The 21,932-nt window shown below is 37.7% G+C and overlaps 1 protein-coding gene across 1 annotated transcript; it reads right to left on the bottom strand.

The window, feature by feature from the left end:
* Window positions 1-10,625: 10,625 nt before the first annotated feature.
* On the bottom strand, window positions 10,626-21,739 carry LOC149015952 (choline monooxygenase, putative (CMO-like)). Its single transcript, XM_089156900.1, has 10 exons — window positions 21,293-21,739; window positions 17,019-17,064; window positions 16,751-16,886; window positions 14,319-14,393; window positions 14,004-14,216; window positions 13,762-13,857; window positions 13,221-13,342; window positions 13,025-13,118; window positions 11,317-11,367; window positions 10,626-11,229 (listed from the first exon to the last, which is right to left on the bottom strand). The coding sequence occupies exons 1-10, from the start codon at window positions 21,597-21,599 to the stop codon at window positions 11,074-11,076; spliced, it is 1,296 nt and encodes a 431-aa protein (XP_089013026.1). The 5' UTR covers window positions 21,600-21,739; the 3' UTR covers window positions 10,626-11,073.
* Between the last annotated feature and the right edge of the window lie 193 nt (window positions 21,740-21,932).

The following is a 21,932-nucleotide window of genomic DNA, read 5'->3' as shown; positions in this document are numbered from 1 at the left end:
GATACCCAAAAGGGGCCATTTATTGGTAGGGTTGCAAATAGCTAGACTTGGGCTCACGAGCGCTCAAGACCGGTAACCAACCCGTGAGAGGACGTGAGAGCTTCCCGTTTACTATTTCTGAATGACCAATAGGGTTGATGAGTCCGTAATCCGGGATTACGCTGACTCTAGTGTGAAGGATACCGGAAAGGGTCGCCTGGGGTGAGGAATGGACGTATCTGGATCTGAGTTGATACGACTGAGTAGATGACTTGCATTGGGCTAGGCTTTACCGTGACATGCGCCAATACTTATACCAAATGGTGATGTGAGAGAGCGGTGACCGAATCCCCTACCATGGTTTGAGAGGACTTTACCCAATTACCACGGCAATCCCAAGATATGGAATGGGTTGAGGGAGAGTGACTAACGACCCAAAGAAGTATGGTGCTATGACTTAAAGCATGTCTACCATAGAGACTAGCATTCATAGAGTTAGAATCATATTTGCATCATATGTCTCATATCACATTGCATTATGTTATGATTTGTATTTGTATGATTTTAAATTATGGAATAACTGCCTTGCTAAGTTCTTTGAACTCATTCCTTTTGTGCAAATGTTGTTAGATTATCCTGCAGGTATTGAAGACTCTGATGGCACACTCTACGAGACAGACTTTGATTCCTTATACTACCCTCCGAGTGGTAGTTACAGTGAAGATCAGAGTTATGGTGCCGAAGAGGATTTGTCACATCCACCCAGCTGGTATCCTATCTGGCATACCCGGGATGTGATCCACAGCCTGAAGATCAAGATCGAGCGGCCATGCCTCCCACATACACGATAACATAATCATGAACAATATAATCAATGTTTAAAGTAAGTAATAAACAGATCAAGTGAATAAGAAAAGATAATCAATTAAAGTGCGAAAATTATCAAAGATCAAATACATATCAATAAAATTTCAAAAGAGAAAGAAAGTGATCAGAAGTCACTCTTCCTCAGAAGCAGCGGAAAGATGGTAAATCACTTTAGTTACAAATCCCAATATCAAGAGTAAATTCAAAGAGTTAATACAACATAACCAAGTGTTTAACAATAATCCAGGGAAATGGGGCACTAAGCAAAGGTTTCTTCTATCCTGATGATTATTTCTTCATAAGTGTGGACAAAGTGAACCCAGCACGGCCGCTCCCTCACCATGGTGGGGCTAACCCTGGTACGAACCATAATCCTCCTCGGCATAATAATCCTGACTCTCATCGTAGCCATCACCTGAAGGGTAGTATGCGGGATCATAGCTCGACTCGTAGAGTGCGCCATCAGAGTCTTCTACACCTGCAGAATAATCTAACAATTTGCATGAAAGGAATGAGTTCAAAAGAACTCAGCAAGGCAAGTCGTTTCATAATACACAATTCATTCAATACAAGTCACGATATGATGAAAGATGCTATGAGACAATGAGGATATATGATTCTAACCCTAAGTATGCTAGTCTCTAAGGTAGACATGCTTTAAGCCATAGCACCATACTTCTTTAGGTCGTCTGTCACTCCCCCTCAATTATACATGATATCTTGGGTCTACCGGGGTAATTGGGTAAAGTCCTCATCGAAACCGTGGTTAGGGTTTAAGTCACCACTCTCTCACATCACCATTGGTATAAGTATTGGCGCATGTCACAGCGAAGCCTAGCCCAATGCAAGTCATCTACTTAGTCGTAGCATGTCAGATCCGGATACTTTCCCTATGTCACCGACCAACTCGGTTCCGTATCCTTCACACTAGAGTCAGCGTATCCTATGGCTTCCACCAACTCGGACTACGGACTCATCAACCCTATTGGTCATCCACAAATGGTAAACTGGAAGCTCTCACGTCCTGTCATGGGTTGGTTACCGGTCTTGAGCGCCCGAAAGCCCAAGTCTATCCATTTGCAACCCTACCAATAAATGGCCCCTTTCGGGTATCCGCAGTATGGTTTAAGTCCTCTAACAGAGTGGTTACCGGTCTTGAGTGCCCATCAACCATACTCTACCACGGGTCGTTCGGTCTCAATACCCTTCCGATTCGGATCTGATACAACAAGGATAATCCTAACCATACACCTATACAATCCTATGTATGTCATCCAATAACCCGGAAAAGTGTCCATGGTCACCTTCGAAGAATATCCCATACTATTCCCTCCGATGTCCAAGGACAAAAGTGTCGAAATGACACTTCTTAATCCCGAGTCATACGTAGTCATTCACAAGCTCAATCTCATCATATCATATCAAATCAATAATTCATCATATAATTAAAGGCATGTCATAACATGATTAATCATATATATAATCATAAAGGATAATTAAGCATGATATTCTGAATGACATGTAACATACAATTATTGATAAAAATGCATATAATAGTCATGCATGGTTAAGGAGTACACATAGGAAGTATATCTACTGAGTTCTCAAAGTATAAGCATGTTTGCATAATCAATGTACTTGAGTTAACGACCGTCCTTACCTTAATCGAGTCGTAAATAAAATCAATGATCACCAAGAATAGTCCCAAAAGTCAGTGTTGGTACCCTAGACTACATACAAGTAACATCAGAGAAGAAAACAATCGAATCGGAGGTCAAACGAAGCAATTCGGCTAAGTACAGGGATGTTAACATCTCTTGGTTGACTGGCTTGGTCGACTGTCAGTCGACCAAGACTTGTTAACAATGGGCAGAATTGAAGATTTGGCCCGAAACTGACCTTCCAGTGCTCCGATCGACATGAAATTTGGAGGGCATGATTATAACAATATGAGGACACTACACACTAAATTTCATGACGATCCAACGGTCCAATTATGAATACCCAAATCGAAGCCCTATGTTCTATATGATAAATATCAAGAATCGAATTGGAATTGATTGAAATTGTAAAGAATGATGGAAATCAATCAAGTAAATGTTAAGAATTAAATTAGAATCATGAATTCATAATAATCTAGACCTAACATGCATTTACATATCAGTTTTGAATCAAGAATAGGTTGAAATGAAAGGAATCAAAGTAATGAAATGTAAGCAATCCTAAAGGGAGCATAATATAGCAAGAGTGGGGTGATAATCATGGAATTGAAAGGGGGAAACTCATGGTTAAGTGTTTGCAAGGTTGCAGCACTTCAACCATGGTCTTAAGATCATAAATTGATAGAAAAATGAATAGATTAGAAGAAGAATAAGAGGAATCATACCTTGAGTTGATGATTGAGGTGTAAAACTAATGATTGGAGTCAATGATCTTCACAAACACCAAGGAAAGCCCAAGAGAGTGACACTTTTCATTCTCTGGAGTGCCAATGATTGGGGTAGACCTCCATTCACGAGTTTCAAAAAGGTAGGGTCAAAATGGGAAGTAATTTTGTGAAATTTCGAATTTAATTACTGCTGGTCGACTGTCAGTCGACCAAGGCTTGATAGCAACTTTAAGAGTGGATTTGGAAGGCCAGATAGATCCGAATTGAGTTGGGTTTTCTCCTACAAGTCAACCAACAAGTCTAGTTTCAAGAAATACCTTCGGATTGAGCACGGGGGTCCAATAGGTGCTTCAATTAATTCAATCTTCTTCGATGCGTAGATTTTCACTAAACACTGACAATGTGCTCAAGTAAGGGGCATCATTGTCAATGTCCATGGGCTCTGGATCAAGCATCGAATCTTCAACTACGAGGGTCCACAAGTCTCTTCTACCTCCACTTCGGGTCTTCAGACCTACAACAGTACAAGAAATACCTTAGTGTAAGGCCGGCCGGATTTTACAGGATTACTCTCCGTACCAGGGTTAGCCCCACTATTGTGTGGGAGTGGCCGTGTTGGGCTTTCTTCGTCCACACCTATAAGGAGACGATCATTAGGATAGAAGAAACCCTTGTCTAGTGCCCCATTTCCGTGGATTATTGTGGAACATTTTGGATATGTAATTAACTTTCCTTGAGTTACTCTTTAAACATGGGATTGTAACTAACTTGATTTTACTACTTTCCCGCTGCCTTGAGAGAGTGAATTTCACTCATTATCTCACCCTTATGGTTACACTTATACATTTGGTATTATCTATTTCCGCACTCTGATTAGTTGATCTTATCTTATTCATGGTATCTATTATTTGTTGCTTTTACCTTGATTATTATTCTTCGTGATTGTGTTATCGCGTATGTGGGAGGCATGGTCCCTCGATGCTTGATCCTTGGACTGTGGATCACATTCCCGGGTATGCCAGATAGGGTACCGGCTGGGTGGATGTGACAGGTCTAGTCACTCTGATCCCTCACGGACTGATTACCTCTATTGGGATCATGGGTAAAGGGGTAAAGTCCTCATCAGGCATCCATGGTTGGGGATTAAGTCAACACTCTCTTACCATGACCATTAGCAATGAGTATTGGCTTATGTCGGGGTTTCTAATACAATGCAAGTCATAGTGGTAATACACTACATGAAGTCCAGATACTTCCCCTATGGCACCAACCAACTCGGTTCTGTATCCTTTGCAACCTAGGAATGAGAATCCTCACGGACTGGCTACCGCTGTTGGACTCCACTCCCTAACCCTATGGTCATCCACATATTGTTGGGGCGGAAAGCTCTCATGACTCCTCACGACACCCGGTCCGTTCATTGGACATCCATGAGCCCAACCCTAACATATGCAACCCTACCATTGTATGAACAACAGTGGACCACTGAATCTTCGCACAGACTGGTTACTGTTGTAAGATGAAACAGAGTCACGTCACCATCGTCACGAGTCATCAGGCTTCAATTCTCCTACCGAAAGGGTAGTAGTATGCGGGATACCTAGCCATGCAATTCTAGACTCCCTAGGTATGTCATCCAACAATCATGATAGTGCTAGAGGCATCAGTGAGCATGTGTCCCATACCATAGCCCTCTGATATCTCACGCCAAGATATCCCAATGGAATACCCTTTCCATCACAACTACAATACATCATTCACCATCATACCACAACTACTCATTCAATATCATAAATGATAAAGTACATAAAAGAACATCACAAACAGTAAGGATACCATAGTATTATCATGCTTTATACAGTTACAGCAAGGTATATGATTAATAAATAGTAAAGAAAACTATCGATTCATCATGTACATGTTATAGCATATAGATAAGAATGTATGCCCTTACTTGTAATTAAGTAAAGCTTAAATAGAATGCAATCTGATCTCAATTAGAAGAGCTTCAGTAAAGACAGAGAACATCTAAACATAGGGTTATAAGATTATATAAGTAACATGAGTCAAATTGAGTAAAAGCCAAAAGTCACGTTGCTACTGTGACCTAGCCGGTCGCTTGGGCCAATCACTTGGCTCAAGCAACTACCTTGAGCAATCGCCCCAAAAAATAGACAGCTTCAAATCCAAAACTCAAGCTTTTGATCATTCGATTTCAATCCGGTTTTGGGATGATCTCAATCCGAAGTCCAGACCTAACAAGTCTATAACCAAGGAGCAAAACAGAACCCTAAAATTAACACAGATCTATCACCCAATCATCTCCCTTGATTAGATCCATCATTTATTCAAATGCAAGGATTCGTTTTCGGACAGAATCCAATCAAGAACATTGAAAAGAGGATACAACTAACAAGATTGGTAACCACCAACACAATGGGGGTAGATCTACACCATTCAATAGCTGAAGAAAGAGAATGGGTGAATGGAGATTCACTTACCTCAACCAGATCAGCAAGAATAGAGGGGGAAATGTTCCATATCACAATCAACACTTTGCTCACCTTCCAGCACGTCTCCACTGCTGCCTAACTGTCCAAAATGGCAATCTCGAATATAATAATACGTTAATAGGGCGAGGGTTGCTATTTATAAAGAACATGGGCAAATTCCCGTAAGCAGGACCCTGCGATCGCTTGGGGTGGTTGATTGGCCCAATCAACCGCCTTAAGCAACCGCCTCCTAGTACATTGCTGTATAAGGGTGCTTTGCTCAAGGGTTTGACTCACAACCTCAACCTAACCCTAATCAACACATGGGGGAGGTCTTACCTTCATTCCGGATATCTCCAAATACCTCTTGCCTTCTACCAAAGATCTAACTTCCTAGTAAGGCAGGTTCTTCATCAAGAGAATTCAGATCCATGGGTTTAGGATATGGATCATGGACTTCTATCCGGACGCTCCACAACTTAACCCGGCTTGACCTTCGGGTTATCGGACCTACAATACGGATTTCGAGGTTAGAATTACAGGGGTTGTTACATGGGTAGTCTCTCTTCCTAAGGGAGGATTGGTCGGTTCAGTCATTTTCGTGGTAAGATGCTCTATGCTATCTTGATCATTAAGGTAGTATGTGGACTTTCCATTGCCACTTCTCAAAGTTCTCATGACCAATAAGTTTTTCACCCATGAGAAGGTCAGCGATCACGTTTTTATAGGCCATCTAGACTACATCTAGAATGCGGAAAAAAAAACATAGTAAGTATATTTTTCACCACTCATTGGAATTTTTTCAAATTAATTATGCTTATCCATACTGTGGTGTCAATCATCTAACATTGTTTGATGTCAAACCCCACCATATATGCATTGAGAATAATTAATTTAAATTATTCCAATAAGTATACAGCTGGAGGAATGTGCATCTCCTATCACATAATTGCGCCATACATACGGGTGCTCATGGGTCCCACCAGAGGAACCCAAAGTTTGATACTTCTAATGACCCATTAAGTAAGTACAAAATTGTGATGTGCAATGTGGTGGCAACCCAATTACATGGGTTCCAAAAATATAATTAAAATTACATTTCAAAGAATCCTACTACAACACAACTAGGATGTACCACACTTTGCATCATTCTTAAATACTAACTCTAGCGTACATACATAAAATGTGTCATTATAGCAATACCAAACAGGATCTCTTCCATGAATAAAATAAAATAAAAATTATGGTCTATTGTGGAAGAGATTGATTCTGCATCCACAAAATGGAGAGAATCAAAGGTCTAAACCGCCATGGAAGGGTTCCAAATGGAGCTGAAAGAAGGGAAAGGGAATGCAAAAAGGCACCTCTAGTGTCTAGATCTATTGCAGAACATCACTAATGTAAAGGATCCAGAACTCTTCCTTCCATTGATTTAGTTTTAAATTGGTATCCGAGCCAGGTTGGGGTTAGGGTCGTTGGCAACGGCTAGTTTTATGGGTGTTGGTTGATAGGATCGATTGACATTAATGACTATCAGATTTAATCGTTAACCAATTGCCTAACCTTTTCCCTATCTGTGGTTTGAAATTGAATGAAGAGTTTATTTTCTTTTCCTTTAGTAGAAGGATTTTTTTTTAGATTAAAAAAAAAAAAAGGAAAGAGATCACTTGTGTTGTTTGGCATTTGAATTTTTTTTTTTTTTTTTAATAACATTAAAAAGATAAAACAGGCCTCACGTTTCTGTGGAAGAGTGAGTGTTAGAGGACACCTTTTCTCGTGATTTAGTATGTGGAAGAAAGAGAGATAGAGTGGAGAAGAGCCACTTTTGGTTTTGTTTTTTAATTAAGTTTTACCTCTTTATGTGGAAGAGAGAGAGAGAGAGAGAGAGAGAGAAAGCCACTTTTGGTTTTTGTTTTTTAATTAAGTTTACCTCTTTATGTGGAAGAGAGAGAGAGAGAGAGAGTGGAGAACAAGCCACTTTTGGTTTTTGTTTTTTAATTAAGTTTTACCTCTTTATGTGGAAGAGAGAGAGAGAGAGGACACGTTCCTCTGTGATTTAGTATGTGGAATTCAGTTTTAAAAAGGCATAAATTGTTGCTGGAGTGATGTTTGAACCCCTAATCTTGTGGTTGTTAACTCAAACCATTGGAGTTCTACTAGCACCATGTTTTATTTCTGAATTAAAAAGTTTATTAGCTTGGAGTTATTTATGATTGTATCTTTCTAGGTTTTGCATAAAATTTTGTTTTTATGCAATTTTTGTGATCATTACCTTTACTATCATGTTTGTTATATTGTTTTAAAATTCTTTGCTATGATAATTATACAAAACAAAAAAATAAATTAATTAGCATTGAAGCTCTGATACCAATGTAAAACTAAATCAATGAAAGGAAGAGTTCTGGATCCTTTACCTTAGTGATGTTCTGCAATGGATCTAGACATTGAAGGTGCATCTTTGTGTTCCCTTCCCCCTCTTTCAGCTTGTGAACTCTATAAATTATTTCCACGCTTCCAAATCAACAAACCACAATGATGAAGGTTCATGATTAACTTGGAGAATTCATAGAACATAGGAGAGTATTCTAAATCATGTGTGTTTTTGTTTGGTTTTCCATTGCTCTATTTATAATGTTTTCCCTCAACCCTAATTCTTTAATTAGAGTTTTCCTTAGACTCATCTAAGGGAGGGAAATTAATGTTTAGACTCAACTAAATAGAGCAATAGTCATCTTAGACTACATAATCGTTTTGCCGCAACCTATGGCACAAATTGTAGTGGGACCCACCCATTTCTATTAACAAACCAAATGTTGTATTTGCAGTTCAGCTTTGTCTCTATACTTTCAGCACCTTTCCTCCAAACCCAACACTTCAGCTTTGTCTCTTTGAGAATAGGAGCATAACCCCATTTTTTATGGATAGAAGAATCTAATAATAATGAACTTTTATAATCTCTTTTTTCTAATGTATTGTTTGCATATGTTGAAGAAATGACCTCATTATGGTGAACCTCCTGCACCAATAAGTAAATGTTACATTCTAAAACATGCAACTTCAAATACAAAGCAGTCAAACAGATTTAGGGTGGATTTACTCCACGTTAGCAAATTGGGAATGGTGTTTGGTAATTTTTGTTACATAGGTTTGGCAGCAAGACATGAATATTCTCATACTATAGTTGGATTATAAATTGTTGCTGCAGCCTTCACATAGTAGGCAAAGAAGGGCAGTTGCAACTAGGGGTGTAATGGATCGGAATTAAGATCGGATAGTGGTAATACCATATCCGCATCTTATTATCGGATAATATCCTATCTATTTTTGGACGGATTCAGTCAGATTCGGATGATAATCGGATAATTATTTTCTTAAATAGATTCTTCTAAATGGGTATGTATGCATATTGAATATAAGTTTTCAACTACCTATTGACATCTTTACCATTTTATTTGTGAGGCTTACGTTTGAAATTTAAGAATTTAATAACTTTATTAGTTATTTTAGTAGAAATTCTACAAAAATAGTCACAGATCTCTAGTAAAAAATTATAAAATCAAGACAAATAAGTCCAAATAAGTAACTTAATTGGATATTTTATCGGATGGATAATAACTGGTAAGAAAGGGGTATTACCATATCCGCATCTTATTAATAATCGGACGCGGATGCGAATTTGGGAGCGAAATTTTAGTTAACCATTTACACCCCTAGTTGCAGCTGCAGTTGGCAGCAACATTTTTTTTTTTTGTTGGCACTGGTGCTTTTTTTTTCCCTGCAGTTGGCAGCAACATTGGTGGTGGCAAAAAAGTGTGGCCTAGTCAAGATCTAGGTTCAATCTTGATCAAATCATTGCTATAAATATCCCCCAACTACTTGACCTCGATGAAATCTTGGTTCTCTCGTCCTCTTCCATGCTGCAAGGCAGCAAATTAAACTTGGTTTTGCCGGAGAAAATTGGTCGGACCACCTACTAGGCTTCATCAATAATACTCCAAAATCTATAGCAAACATCGAAGAGGTTTTAACCAAGTAAATTCTATGATTGAAGAGATTCAACATCTATAAATTCTATGTTCTACACTAGTATCTTCAGTCTATGTACTCTTGGAGTGCCACTTTTAACTAAGTTGATCTTGTCATCTGATTGTGAACTCACTAATTTAAATGTTGATGATGACAACCAACATGTGTGATGTAGAGTATTTATGATATATACTTGTTTGAATTTGAACCTTTATATATTATTAAGTATATCATGTATACCATATGTTTTAAAGTCTGCATCTTCACTTGTTCAGCACAGCAATTTCAAGCTCAAGGTCAAAATGAAAATTAATTTACAATTGTTTTTTCATCACTTTGGGTCACCAGTGTATTTAAAAATCATAAAATAGGCTAAAGAACTCCAGACTCAAAAATCCCTTTAAACTGACCAAGAAAGGCCATCAAATTGGGTCAAAATCGGAGATGTCTCAGACTCAGCAAAATCTCACCAAGATCTCAGTTTTTCAACCCACCGACATGGCCACCAAAATAGAGTTCTTGAACCATGCCAAATAATGCTAAAAAAATGTAGAACGAGAACAAGGATCCACTTTTTCCAAACCCAGAAGGTAAACATGAATTCTCAGAAACTCCAGATGAGGTCCCCCAAAACTAGGAAGAGTAGGCACAAGATCCACACAACCCCACCTTGGTGTTTATCTCAGCAACAAAAGTCACGCTATACCAACACAAATGCACACCAAGAGGCAAATAGAACTCCAAACTTTTGGCAATCACATGTTAACCTTGATTCAGGTGGTTCAGATGTATTAGACATCTTCCCAATTTTATTATATAGGAAGTCAACCCCAAAAAACCTTGCAGTGTGCAACTTCTAATCCAGCATTGAAATCCTACAGATCCCATACAACTATACAACTGTTCATTTTGTTAAAAGATAGTAATTAACCGATCCCACTTTCCAAATTGATGTTCAAGGGATTAACATTGTTGTATACCCTTCATATATGTAGTTAAAGCCAAAGATATTATGTGGGCTTCAAGGTAAATAATGGCCTTAGATTCAATCGGAAGAAAAGAGACCTTGATTCTTATTCCAACATTTCTGTTTTGAAGTTTTCCACCTTTATTAGCAGGGGTGAGAAGATAGGTTGGTGTATATTGCTGGAGGCAAGAAATGCACACTTATTGAATTGTAGCTATTACATCCTCTTAAATGTGCAAACACTGGCATTTGAACAACAATACCAGATGGCTTTAAGTAAAACTACAGAGGACTAAATTGGTGCAACCAATCAACACCCAGAAGGCCAGTAGCAATCAGAGGACAGAAGGAATTCACGCTCGGATTTTGATCTCAGTATTAAGGTTCTCATGCAGCAGGCAATGAAAATGGTGCATGGCCATCTCAACACTAGGAGCATATCTACCACTGCAGTATGCTGGTGATTCTAGACCCATTTGAACACCTTCGCATAAGGTGATATCTTCCATCTGTGCAGTCTCTTCCACACATCCATTAGATAAAAAAGGCATTGCTAAATCTAAGCTATTACTAATTTAAACAAGTTTTACTCGTACCTGCACTCTTTCACTTTCTTCAAGACTTCTCTCAATAAATGCTTTGTCATCCTGATATATAAAATAAATATTAGCTTCTTGGATGACAGAGAACTAAATATTCAAAACATGGTACAATAAAGGGTTGTTGCTTCCTTATCAGCCATTAAGCTAATCTAGTCCAACCATCCTCATTTCAGCTACACTACGTTGTTTCTTCACTGATCAACACTAGCTCCATACATCACCGCTGGAAATGTGATTGTCATATGAAAGTTGCATCTGAGTATTGAAGGAATGAGTTAATCACATAACACATCACCCCACTTCATCCACTGTGCTCTAATTTTTTCTTCTGCAGCATCATTCTCTGTTCTCCTTTATGTGTAACTGAACAACCTAGGCATCTAAAACTATCACCTTGCAGTATCTGTCTATCATCTTGCCTATATATCACTTCTGTATTTTCTTTCCCCTATAAATATTCATGATACACATAGTCTACACCATGGAAACTTGAAATATTGTATGTTCAACAACTGTACTTTGGTTTATGGGACAACTTTGACGTGGATTTTGGATTTATACCTGATTGTGACTTTAAGTGGTCTGACAATTTTAATGATCTTGGGAGTTCTTGCTGATTTTATGCTGCTTTATTTTGATGCATATTTCAATTGTTTTGATTGAATGCTGTATGTCATATATAAGGGAAAGGATATATGCTAAGCTATACACTAAAAGCATTTGCTCTGAAGCCACAGCTATACTTGGTTTTTTTTTTTTCTTTTCTCTTCAGTCTAAATCCAAATGTGTATCCATACTTGAAGATAAACGGGCATTTCCATCAATTGCAACAACATTACCAAATTTAACCCCCTCAAATATTTTGGTTTCAACAGTTGCCGAGATGGGGTTTCACCAAAATTATGAACCTTGTATCAAAGATCCTATGATGTGTAAACACTGAAGTGTCTATTGTAGAATCAACATGACTTTAGTTTGTCATGCTGTTCTGCACCTGCAAGGTAGCAACTCAAAGTTCATTCATAAAGTGAGATAATGCCCATAGGGACTGTTTGGTGCTTAGATCATGAAAGAGTACACACTATATTCTCGCCTCTTATGTTAAATATACATCATATGATGTAACTGAAATACTAATACTAATTGAAAGAAAAGGGAAAAATTGACACATGTGTACTTTGGTGAATCTTAATATGTCTATGAAGCAAGCCCAATGAAACAATTAACCAGGAATCTAGGATAGGAAGAAAAAAAGAATTACTGACCAAATTCTGCAAGATTCAAGGCAAAAAACACATAATAGCACCCAGATGGGCATCTAGCTGTGTCAAATAAGAAACATATGGGCATTCGAGAAATCTATGAGAAGTGTAAGAGAAATCACAGGAAGATTCTAAAACATAGTTTCGGTACAGAGTTTGGTCCCCAGTGAAGTGGCAATACTTCATCAAATTTCATGGCAATTATGGCAGCTTATAGCAGCTCCATGGAAGTCGATGAAAATTATGCAATTTTGAAATTCAGAAAACTATATAACAAATAATAAACACTGCCACAATAATGAGAACCATTAGATAAGCATGAATGTCATTGAATATTGTTTCACCAAACTCATTATACCATTGGCCCATTTCCTTGATAAAACCAAGCTGATGGTCCATGTATGGTGGATAGGAGTTAATAAACAGGCATGAGAATTTACCTTCAAAGAAGCATCAAGGAAGTAATCAAATATAACTTGACATTCATTGGGTCCTAGTGGGAGGACTAGATTTGTATCCATCCAAGGACCATACCTGGGAAACCAGATTATAAAATTACTCATCAAACATTTGATAGAAATTCAACTCAGAAAATAACTAGACAAGTCTGGAATTACTAAATATGCAAAGTATTACCTATTGATCATAAAGTTTGGATAAACGAAAGCATACAGTACTGCTGATCCAAGCCTATCGAAGTCACTTTGTACTCCTGTTGAATCGCCGTCACATCTTTGAATGCTGACCTTCTCAAACATCTACTTAATTGATAATAATTGTCAGATATTGCCAAGTCAACCATCTTAATATGCCATACCAATAATCAACCAATTCTAAATCATATATGGAATTATTGGATTCTCAAGTCTAGATTCAGTCTAGTGTTGATAGGGAAGGAAATAAATCCATTAACAAGGAGTGCATGGCGAGGTGAATGAGGTGTTACGAGCACTTATTAGCACAGGAGGATAAAAAAAACCAGGGATATACTAAGCTCTGTGTGTAGTTGTTAAAATAAACCTGCAAGTAATTTTGCTCCTAAAACCTTGAAATATTTTCCATTTTCTTACACAGCACTTGACAGATTTAGTCTAGTAATTGCTTTTCTAGTTCCGATATCAGTGTACTGAGAAACAATGGTTATTTTTATAATGAATACCAAAAGTAGAGAGCTTACTGTAGTGGAATAAGACTGAAGATTAAGACCAGACCCAAGATTTGTATGTGCATATGGTACATGGTAACCACCATCCAAGTAGTTGTCGCAGAACACCTGCATGAAGAATTGACATACAAAAAAATTTCATCCAACTTATAAATCTGACCAAACTAATAAATAGATGATGAACTCTGATGAAATCCTAATCAAAATGAACCAGATACGGATTTCAACTCAAATTGTTATTCTACAGAACTAACCTTCCAATTGCATCTAACTGAATATTCTCGTCTGCAAACATGAATTAGAGAAGAATCAATCCCATTGCTGCTCAATAGTTCTGAACAGCTACCCAGCCATTCATCTGCTACTACCTTGATATCAGTTTCCTGCTGAGGCTGAACGTCTCTGTCCACATTGATTAGTATGAATGGCCCCCAGGTAGCTACTTTCAATGGTTCAAGTCCAAACTCCTGCCTTCCATGGCCAGAAAAACAATCATGATTATCCTTTATTCAGAGAGAAGTTATGACAATGTGGAACAAGACAGCCATCAAGATAGTGCTGTTGCATACATTTTTATCAAAATTCTTTATTCCAGATATTCTTGTTGCTTTGAGGAGTGCTCCATCCAATGCATAGGTCCATGCCTACAAAAAATACTAAGCATGTCATCTGGATTCTATAACATAGATATTACATAGGGTGAGAACAAAATGAACCCTGACGGTATCTTAATATATGGCACGCCTTGGTGCAATGATTGTAATGAACCATTGCAAGCAGTTAGTTGTGGGTTCAAAACCTGGGAAAAACCTCTCCTGTAAAGCAAGGGGGCAACATAGCATATATTTGCCCCTCCAAGAACCTGTGTAATTGGGCCTCATGCACTGACCTGCCACTGAGAGCAGTTTAATGCTTTTCTCCAGATCTATTTAATAACTAAACTACTGAAATTAGGGTTTAGTTGTGGGCTCAAAACCTGGGAAAAACCTCTCCTGTAAAGCAGGGGGGCAACATAGCATATATTGCCCCTCCAAGACCCTGTGTAATTGGGCTTCATGCACTGACCTGCCACTGAGGGCAGTTTAATGCTTTTCTCTGGATCTATTTAATAACTAAACTACTGAAATTAGGGTTTGATACATTTCTCATCTGGTTGACATAAAGAACCAAAACTCTTGACGCCCAAATTCCAAACCCAGCTTACATGGGAAGAGACAAAGTTTCATTTTGAAAACTCTTGCTGTTAGTATCTCTCAGCAGCCAAGGAATAGAATCCAATAATAACAGCAACTAGTCAGCCTTGTTAAATGGGGTTGGCTACATGGATCCTTGCAAACTCTAGAATAAAGGATAATTTTCATTTGAACCCCTTGAGGTTTGATCTAAGTCATTTTCAGTCCAAATAAAATGACATTTTGCATTTTCCTATCCTGTGGTATTCCCAAAATAAAAATTAATGAAGGACACAATGTCATTTTTATGACCAAAATGCCCTTACATCCTTTCAATTTCTTTTGTTCAACTTACCCAAATCTTGAGCAGGGTATGAGGCACCAATGATTTGGTATTGGAGTCAGCTTCCAACTGAATATGCTACTAATTGAAAGGAAATTGAAAATTTTGAAGGGTATTTAGGTCATAAAAATGACGATATGTCCTAAACTGATTTTTTTGGAGACCACAGGGGAGGCAAATGGAAAATGTCATTATCATTGGACTAAAAAACACATGGACCATAACTCAAGAGGGTCCAAATCAAAATTACCCTAAATAAAAATAATATTAAAAGGACAAGAGCACAACAAAATCAACAGAAACCTAATGAGAACAAAGCAAGCATAAAGGAATCAGGCAGTAAATGTAGGAAATCTAAGGAGAACTTTACTGACATGAAGAACAATGTAAAGACAAATAAAGATATTTCCATATGTGTAAATACACATTGCTTTGCAACAGACTAAAGATGGAGTTAAGAACCATTGGACATCACATCATGAATAAGTGTACTAGTTAATGAATGTTTTCCTTAGAATTCATAGAGCAAAAGACCAAACAAAATAGACATTACGACTTTAGTCCAGGTCACAAATTCGCTATACAGGAGCATACATGCATTTGAAGCAGGAGAGAGTTCGATTGAACAATAATTCTCCAAATTCAGCAAAGTCAAGTTTCCTTCTTAACAGTCAAGATGGAAGGCATGCCAAAAGAGACCATCTTGAAATGCAAATTGAATATAGCTCTTCAAAGATCCATATTGTCATCTAGGATACAAAAGAGGTCTACAATGACACAACTGCACGGTTCATTCACCAAATAAACCTGCATGACCTTGGAGCACGAATTGAATCCCATAAGAGAAAATGTACAGAAATCGAATTATTCTAAACAAGACTGCATGCTGCCATCACAACCATTTAAAATTAACAAATTCCAATTGCACTTGGGTGAGTCCATATTTGTCAATGTACTACACAAATGTCAAATTACAAATTGATTTGCCAAAAGAGATTAGATTGCCCTCACCATTTTTTATGGACTGGGAGACTTATGCAATTGATTACTTTTTTTTTCTGAAGTAAAGATATCCATAGGCTGGTTCATCGTACTCAGTTATTCATGACCAAGAGGTATCAGATTCTCTTTATGGTAGACCATAAAAGAAGAAGGGCTGACAACCAACAACGTCTAATATTGAAAAGCAATTCTAACATAGCCTAATTGCAGTTTCTTCAAAGATCCTGAATGCTAAACAAGAGTTATTGGGACTAATTAATTCCATCAATGAGATTGAGGATCCTAAATTGGGGACATATCAAAACCTCAAGCATTAGGAAACATGCATTAAGAGTAAGAGAATGTCCAGAAAAGATATTACACTTTCATAAACCACTTATGCAAAGGAACCCCTGAAAATAAATGGTCCAAGAAAGCTTGATAATCATATCATAGATTGAAAAGAATAGAAAGACCAGAATTTATGCATGGCACAGGAACTCACATGGTAAGGGCAAACAAAGCAAGGCAATTTCCCGCTACCAGATACAAGAAGAGACGCATGATGCCGGCATACATTATGAAAAGCATGAAGTCTGCCATTCACATCACGACATACAACAAATTGCACACTGCCCAATCTGCAAGCTTTAAGCAATCAGCTACCTTATGACAGGATTCATAAAATTTTGACAGCTCTCCATTATTCTATTCTTTTTATTTATCACAGATAAAATAATTTCACACCTGAAAAATAGTGGAAGACACAGTACCTGCCAGTGAAAAAATCATTACAATTTTTTATCTGCTCAGTGAATCCTGAAATCAAGAAAATAGCAATTGAAGTTTCTTAGACGATAGAAACATATAGGCATCGACCTTCAAAGCAGAGTAAAGCCGCTTTGTTATTCCCGCGTAATGATGGTTTAAATTATCAAATGATTAGGTTTTCTGAACTGTCCATGGTCATATAGGGGTACAACATTTAAGTTGGGGGGGGGGGGAGAGAGAGAGAGAGAGAGAGAGAGAGATGGTACTACAAAAAGGAAGAAGTTCATTTAGATGGTTGATGACTGTCCACCATGTTGAGCCATGTGGAATTCAAATTTGGTATTCCATCCCAACTTCAAGTAATGAGGTATTTGCAAGGTCAAAGAAATGTGGGGAAAAAAATGGTAGGGCTGTAAGCCTGTAACTTTCTAGACTAATAAGAGATGATGTGGACAAGACCTCACTTTAAGTTCTGACTGAGCTGCATACATAGCAGATATTTGGGCCATTTGGAGAAATTTCGACTGGATGTCCAGTTAGAAATATTTATCCTTAAATATTAAGTATATCCCAAATAAAATTAGTTTAACTGATCAGACCATTCTGATATATATAGCATAACCAAAACAACGTCCGCTAACTGCAGACACCAAAACTGTAAAAATATTAAACCAATTCCACAGCCTACTAGTACTAGTCTTAATTTTACAACTGAAGAAAACATATTGAAAGAAAAAGAGAAGTAAAATATGACTCTGCATTTTGGCACGTCACACTAGTTAAATCTGGCAGACAACATTCTCCTAGGCAATTATCACGCTTCTTGTAATCAAACAGAATTAGTAACACTCTAAGAGAAACAAATTTTGCGCTCAATTATCTTCTAGAAAGTACCAAACTCCTGGAGTGCAAAGAATGCATGAATTTCAAGAGGTTTTTCATCTCTTTCATACGTTCCTAATGAATCACAGAACATGGAATATTTGAGGCTAGGAATTTTTTTCTTTTCCTTCTTCTTTTGGGTGGGGGGTATGCTTTCAGATAAACATATAATTTACAGTTTAAAACACTGAAACTATCTACATAACTGGAAGGAGGAGTGAATAAAAATTTGTTGATCATCACCCCACCCCCAAATAAAGATGTACTCCAAAATTCAAATTCTTTGATATTGCCTTCCATTCAACAAAGAAAGTGACAATATATGCAAGAATTTTGTGACTGGTTCTTGTTTTGCCATCTAAATGTCATAGCAATCTATGCTTGTATAAGCTCCAAATGGTAGAGAAAGAAACAAACCACCTAAACCAGAACTTCTTAAAAATTGAATGAAAAACAAGCAATAAAAAGCATTTTCAGATTCTACAGTGACATCAACTCCACCGCAATAAGCCCAAAAGAAAACTTCCAAATCAGATGTTTATTTCATCTTCAATCAAATCTAGCATCTATTATACATATGCTGAATCTATCTCCATGATGGATCACTAGAACAATCTCTAGCCTTTCTACAATTCCCTTATGACACAAGGGACTAAGGAAACTAAAAATGTGGTTCTTAGTTGTAACTTGTAAGTTAAGCAGTCTAGCTATCTAGAAGCTAAGGGAGAAGTATAGATAGACCGTTGCCGCCAATGGGTATGTGAGTTGATTGTTGACTGACTGTACTGAGAAGCAAGGACACATTCCAAGACTTGCAATTAATGGGTAAATTACTCAAGAACTCCACAGGATTTACTCATTGATTTTTTGCATGATCCATAATTCCTTAGTGTTTCATCTTGTAACCATAAAGATAACAAGAATGTAATTTTCAAAGCCCCTATATATGATCCTGTCTGCCAGTCCTCAGTTTTTGTGGTATTAGCCTGCATGCTTTCATGTAATTCCAATAGTAAGCTAAATTATCTCATTACTTGATAACAGAGCTCATTGGTCTAGTTTAATATGTTTTGCTTGTTTTCTAGATCAATTTACTTGGGTGCTTATTAGAGTCTACACTAGTCGTAGCTGGTAACTGAAGTAGTCATTGAACTAAATTCAGTCTAATTAAGCATTAACCAAACATTAGGAGTCAAACATTAGAATCCTGTTTGGCTACTCAATTATGTTTCAAGACACACCAGCTGTCCACCTAACCCATGCATGCCTTTCCTCACCACTTACCCAAACTCATGTAGGCTTGTCCCATTTATTACTCCAATATGAATGTCAATCTGCGCACTCAAGAGCTTTTTGATGCAGATGTTCATACATCCTCAAGTATCTTTCTCTCAAATTATAACACATAGTAGCTGCTACTAAATTATCCCTAATGTGTTTGGTCCTCATTTTACTAATTCTACCCCCCCCCCCCCAAAAAAAAAAAAAATCACAGCGCTCTTAAATTACTTCCATGTGTTTGTTTATGGTTTTACCATTCACTCATCTTACCATCCTCATTTCAGGCACATTAGTTCCACTTCATATGTTGTAAATTGTCACTCAACATTCCATATGGTTGAAATTTTGGTTATTTCAAATCTCAGTGTGAGAATCAGTTTGTGGTGTACATGTGCCATTTTAATTGGTTTCTTTTGTGTTGAGGTAAAGATTTAGGGGAAGTTCTGCCACAAACCTTCAAATTACCATTCTCAGGCATAAATCTATCTTCTGAAGGCTTGAGCTACGACTCCAATATGAATTTCCTAACTTGTCTTTCCATCAACCCTGGGTCCATAACTAAACTTCAGTTAGGATTCTCTTTATTACAGGTCTCAATTCAGTGAGCTCATTATTTTCTGTGATTTCCTTTTATCTTCTGCTTGTAATCAGCCAATATCATCCAGGACTGGATTAGGATTTTGTAATTTCACTCATGATGTTTAATACTTATTAAATTCTTGGTAGACAGGACTTCAAGTTAACTGTTCGATTGGAAGAATTTAAATTGCTTTGTTTCTATTTTCGTTTTAGTTCAGGATTGATTTGAGTCATTCCTCAGTCCTGATTAGGTCGTATCGAATCTCATACAAACATGCAACTGTCCATGGGCTCCCCCATGATTCTTCCCCCTTCTCCCCTCTTCCATCAAGGTGGAAAAATGAGCTTTGTCTTAGATAGAAAAAATTACAGAATAGCAGCCCCCTTGAACCTGTCCCATGGAGGTAGAGGGAAAACTAAGAAAATACTCTCACATGATCAACACAAGCTGTCAGTTTTCTTCTCAGTTATCTGATCCCATCAGTAATAGTCTCTAGATTCTGGTTTGGGATTACACTACATTAGGCGTTTTGAGCTATTGTTGGGACTAATGGCAGGAGAACTTGATAAGTGCCCCTATAACTAATGTTTCCTAGGGTAACCATTTTCTATGAGTTTCAAGAAGGTACAAAGAGCCTTCCAAGACCACAGTGCTCCCACCAAAGTGACACAAAGTCCTCCAATATTTTAGTTGATTTACATTAGTAGAGGAAATAAAGCGTAATCTTCTAAGAGTTCTTTAAGGGGTTCCAGTGTCAATTTTACATTTGCCTTTAAAAAAAATAACAAAATATATCCTACTTCCAATGCAGATGCAAAACAAGTACAGACCCTTTGTTGATAGAACAGAGTGGGGAGGGAAAAAAGGGGTCAGAAAAAGTAAGCTTTTCCCCTGGATACCAAAATCTGGATTTGTTTGTTTAGCTGGGGGATAATAGGGAAACAACCTTCCATGATTTAAGGGAAATGTTGCTTACATGGAAAAACAATTCTTCCCATCCCATTTCTTGTAAAAACACTACACTTTAAGGTGGAACATTGTGGGAAAGGGAGGGGAATGAAAAAGAAATATAATTTTATTTAACATAATACTCACATTTTCAACTATTGCATATAATCGTTTCCTTTCCTTGTTTCCCACCTAACTCCACTCCCAGTGAATCCCATCTTTCTACCTTCCTCACCGTTTTTTCTCCTGCAACAATCGCTTTGGTAATGAATAAACACCAAAGGGATGGGGTAGGCACCATATACACTTTCTGATCCTCCAGAGAAGTTTGGATTCTTTATTTTTCGTTTTGCAATTAATATCCATACTGCGGAGATCAATCAGCAGAATATATCTCAAGAAGTTGAGGCCTTGGGCTCAAGTTATTAATCCTAATCTCCTGACACCAACTGAACGAGAATGATCAATCCAGTCTGATATGATAAAAGTCTCAAAAAACACTAAAAGAACTCCATTCTAAGTGATTGACATCAATAAAATTAAAACAAGTCTAGAGTCTAGACGAGGCTAGGAAATATCACATACCTACGGCTTGCCAACCTCGATAAAATACTTGTTCGAGCTCCAGGTCATAAAAAGAAGGATCCGTATACCATGAACTAGGGGGCGTAAAGGCCTCTTCCAAGGGAATTCTCGGATTAAAATCTGCCACCATTCTTCGAGTTTCAGCCGAGATTTTGGAAGACGACGAACAATTGGGTTTATTGGGAGAGTACGAGTTGCAGATCTTTTTCGGAAACCGAAAGGAAAATAAGGAATTGAGATTTCTCTCATTGATGTTCTGGAATCTAATGGGCTGTGAAGGAAGGAAATTCGATTTGATTATCGCCATGGAATTTCCCTCGGCTTCTGATGTTTACTGACTGATCACCGCACTGCAAAACTCTAGTTACTAGCACTATCCCCTTCGTCCCTCCTTGTTGCTCCACCTCGTGCCACGTCACTCGCCATGTAACCTCCCCTATTGCAAACTCTCAAATGTTAGTCCTCTATCATTTGCCTTGACAGCTTACATAATTTTACATTTGAAAAAAGTAGTGCAAGAGTGGACCAAAATATGATGAAAAGTACAAAAAATAAGAGAGAGAGGCCCTGTAAAAGTTTAGAGAGAGAGAGAAATTACAAAAATTTAGAGAGCAATTCGGTCGAATTTTCGACCGAATTT

This window comes from Hakea prostrata, chromosome 5 (assembly GCF_041222555.1).
Source record: "Hakea prostrata isolate BN-2017 chromosome 5, UWA_Hpros_2, whole genome shotgun sequence".
NCBI lineage: Eukaryota > Viridiplantae > Streptophyta > Magnoliopsida > Proteales > Proteaceae > Hakea > Hakea prostrata.
The sequence above is the reverse complement of the archived record's forward strand: the minus strand, read 5'-3'. Positions and strand labels throughout refer to the sequence as shown.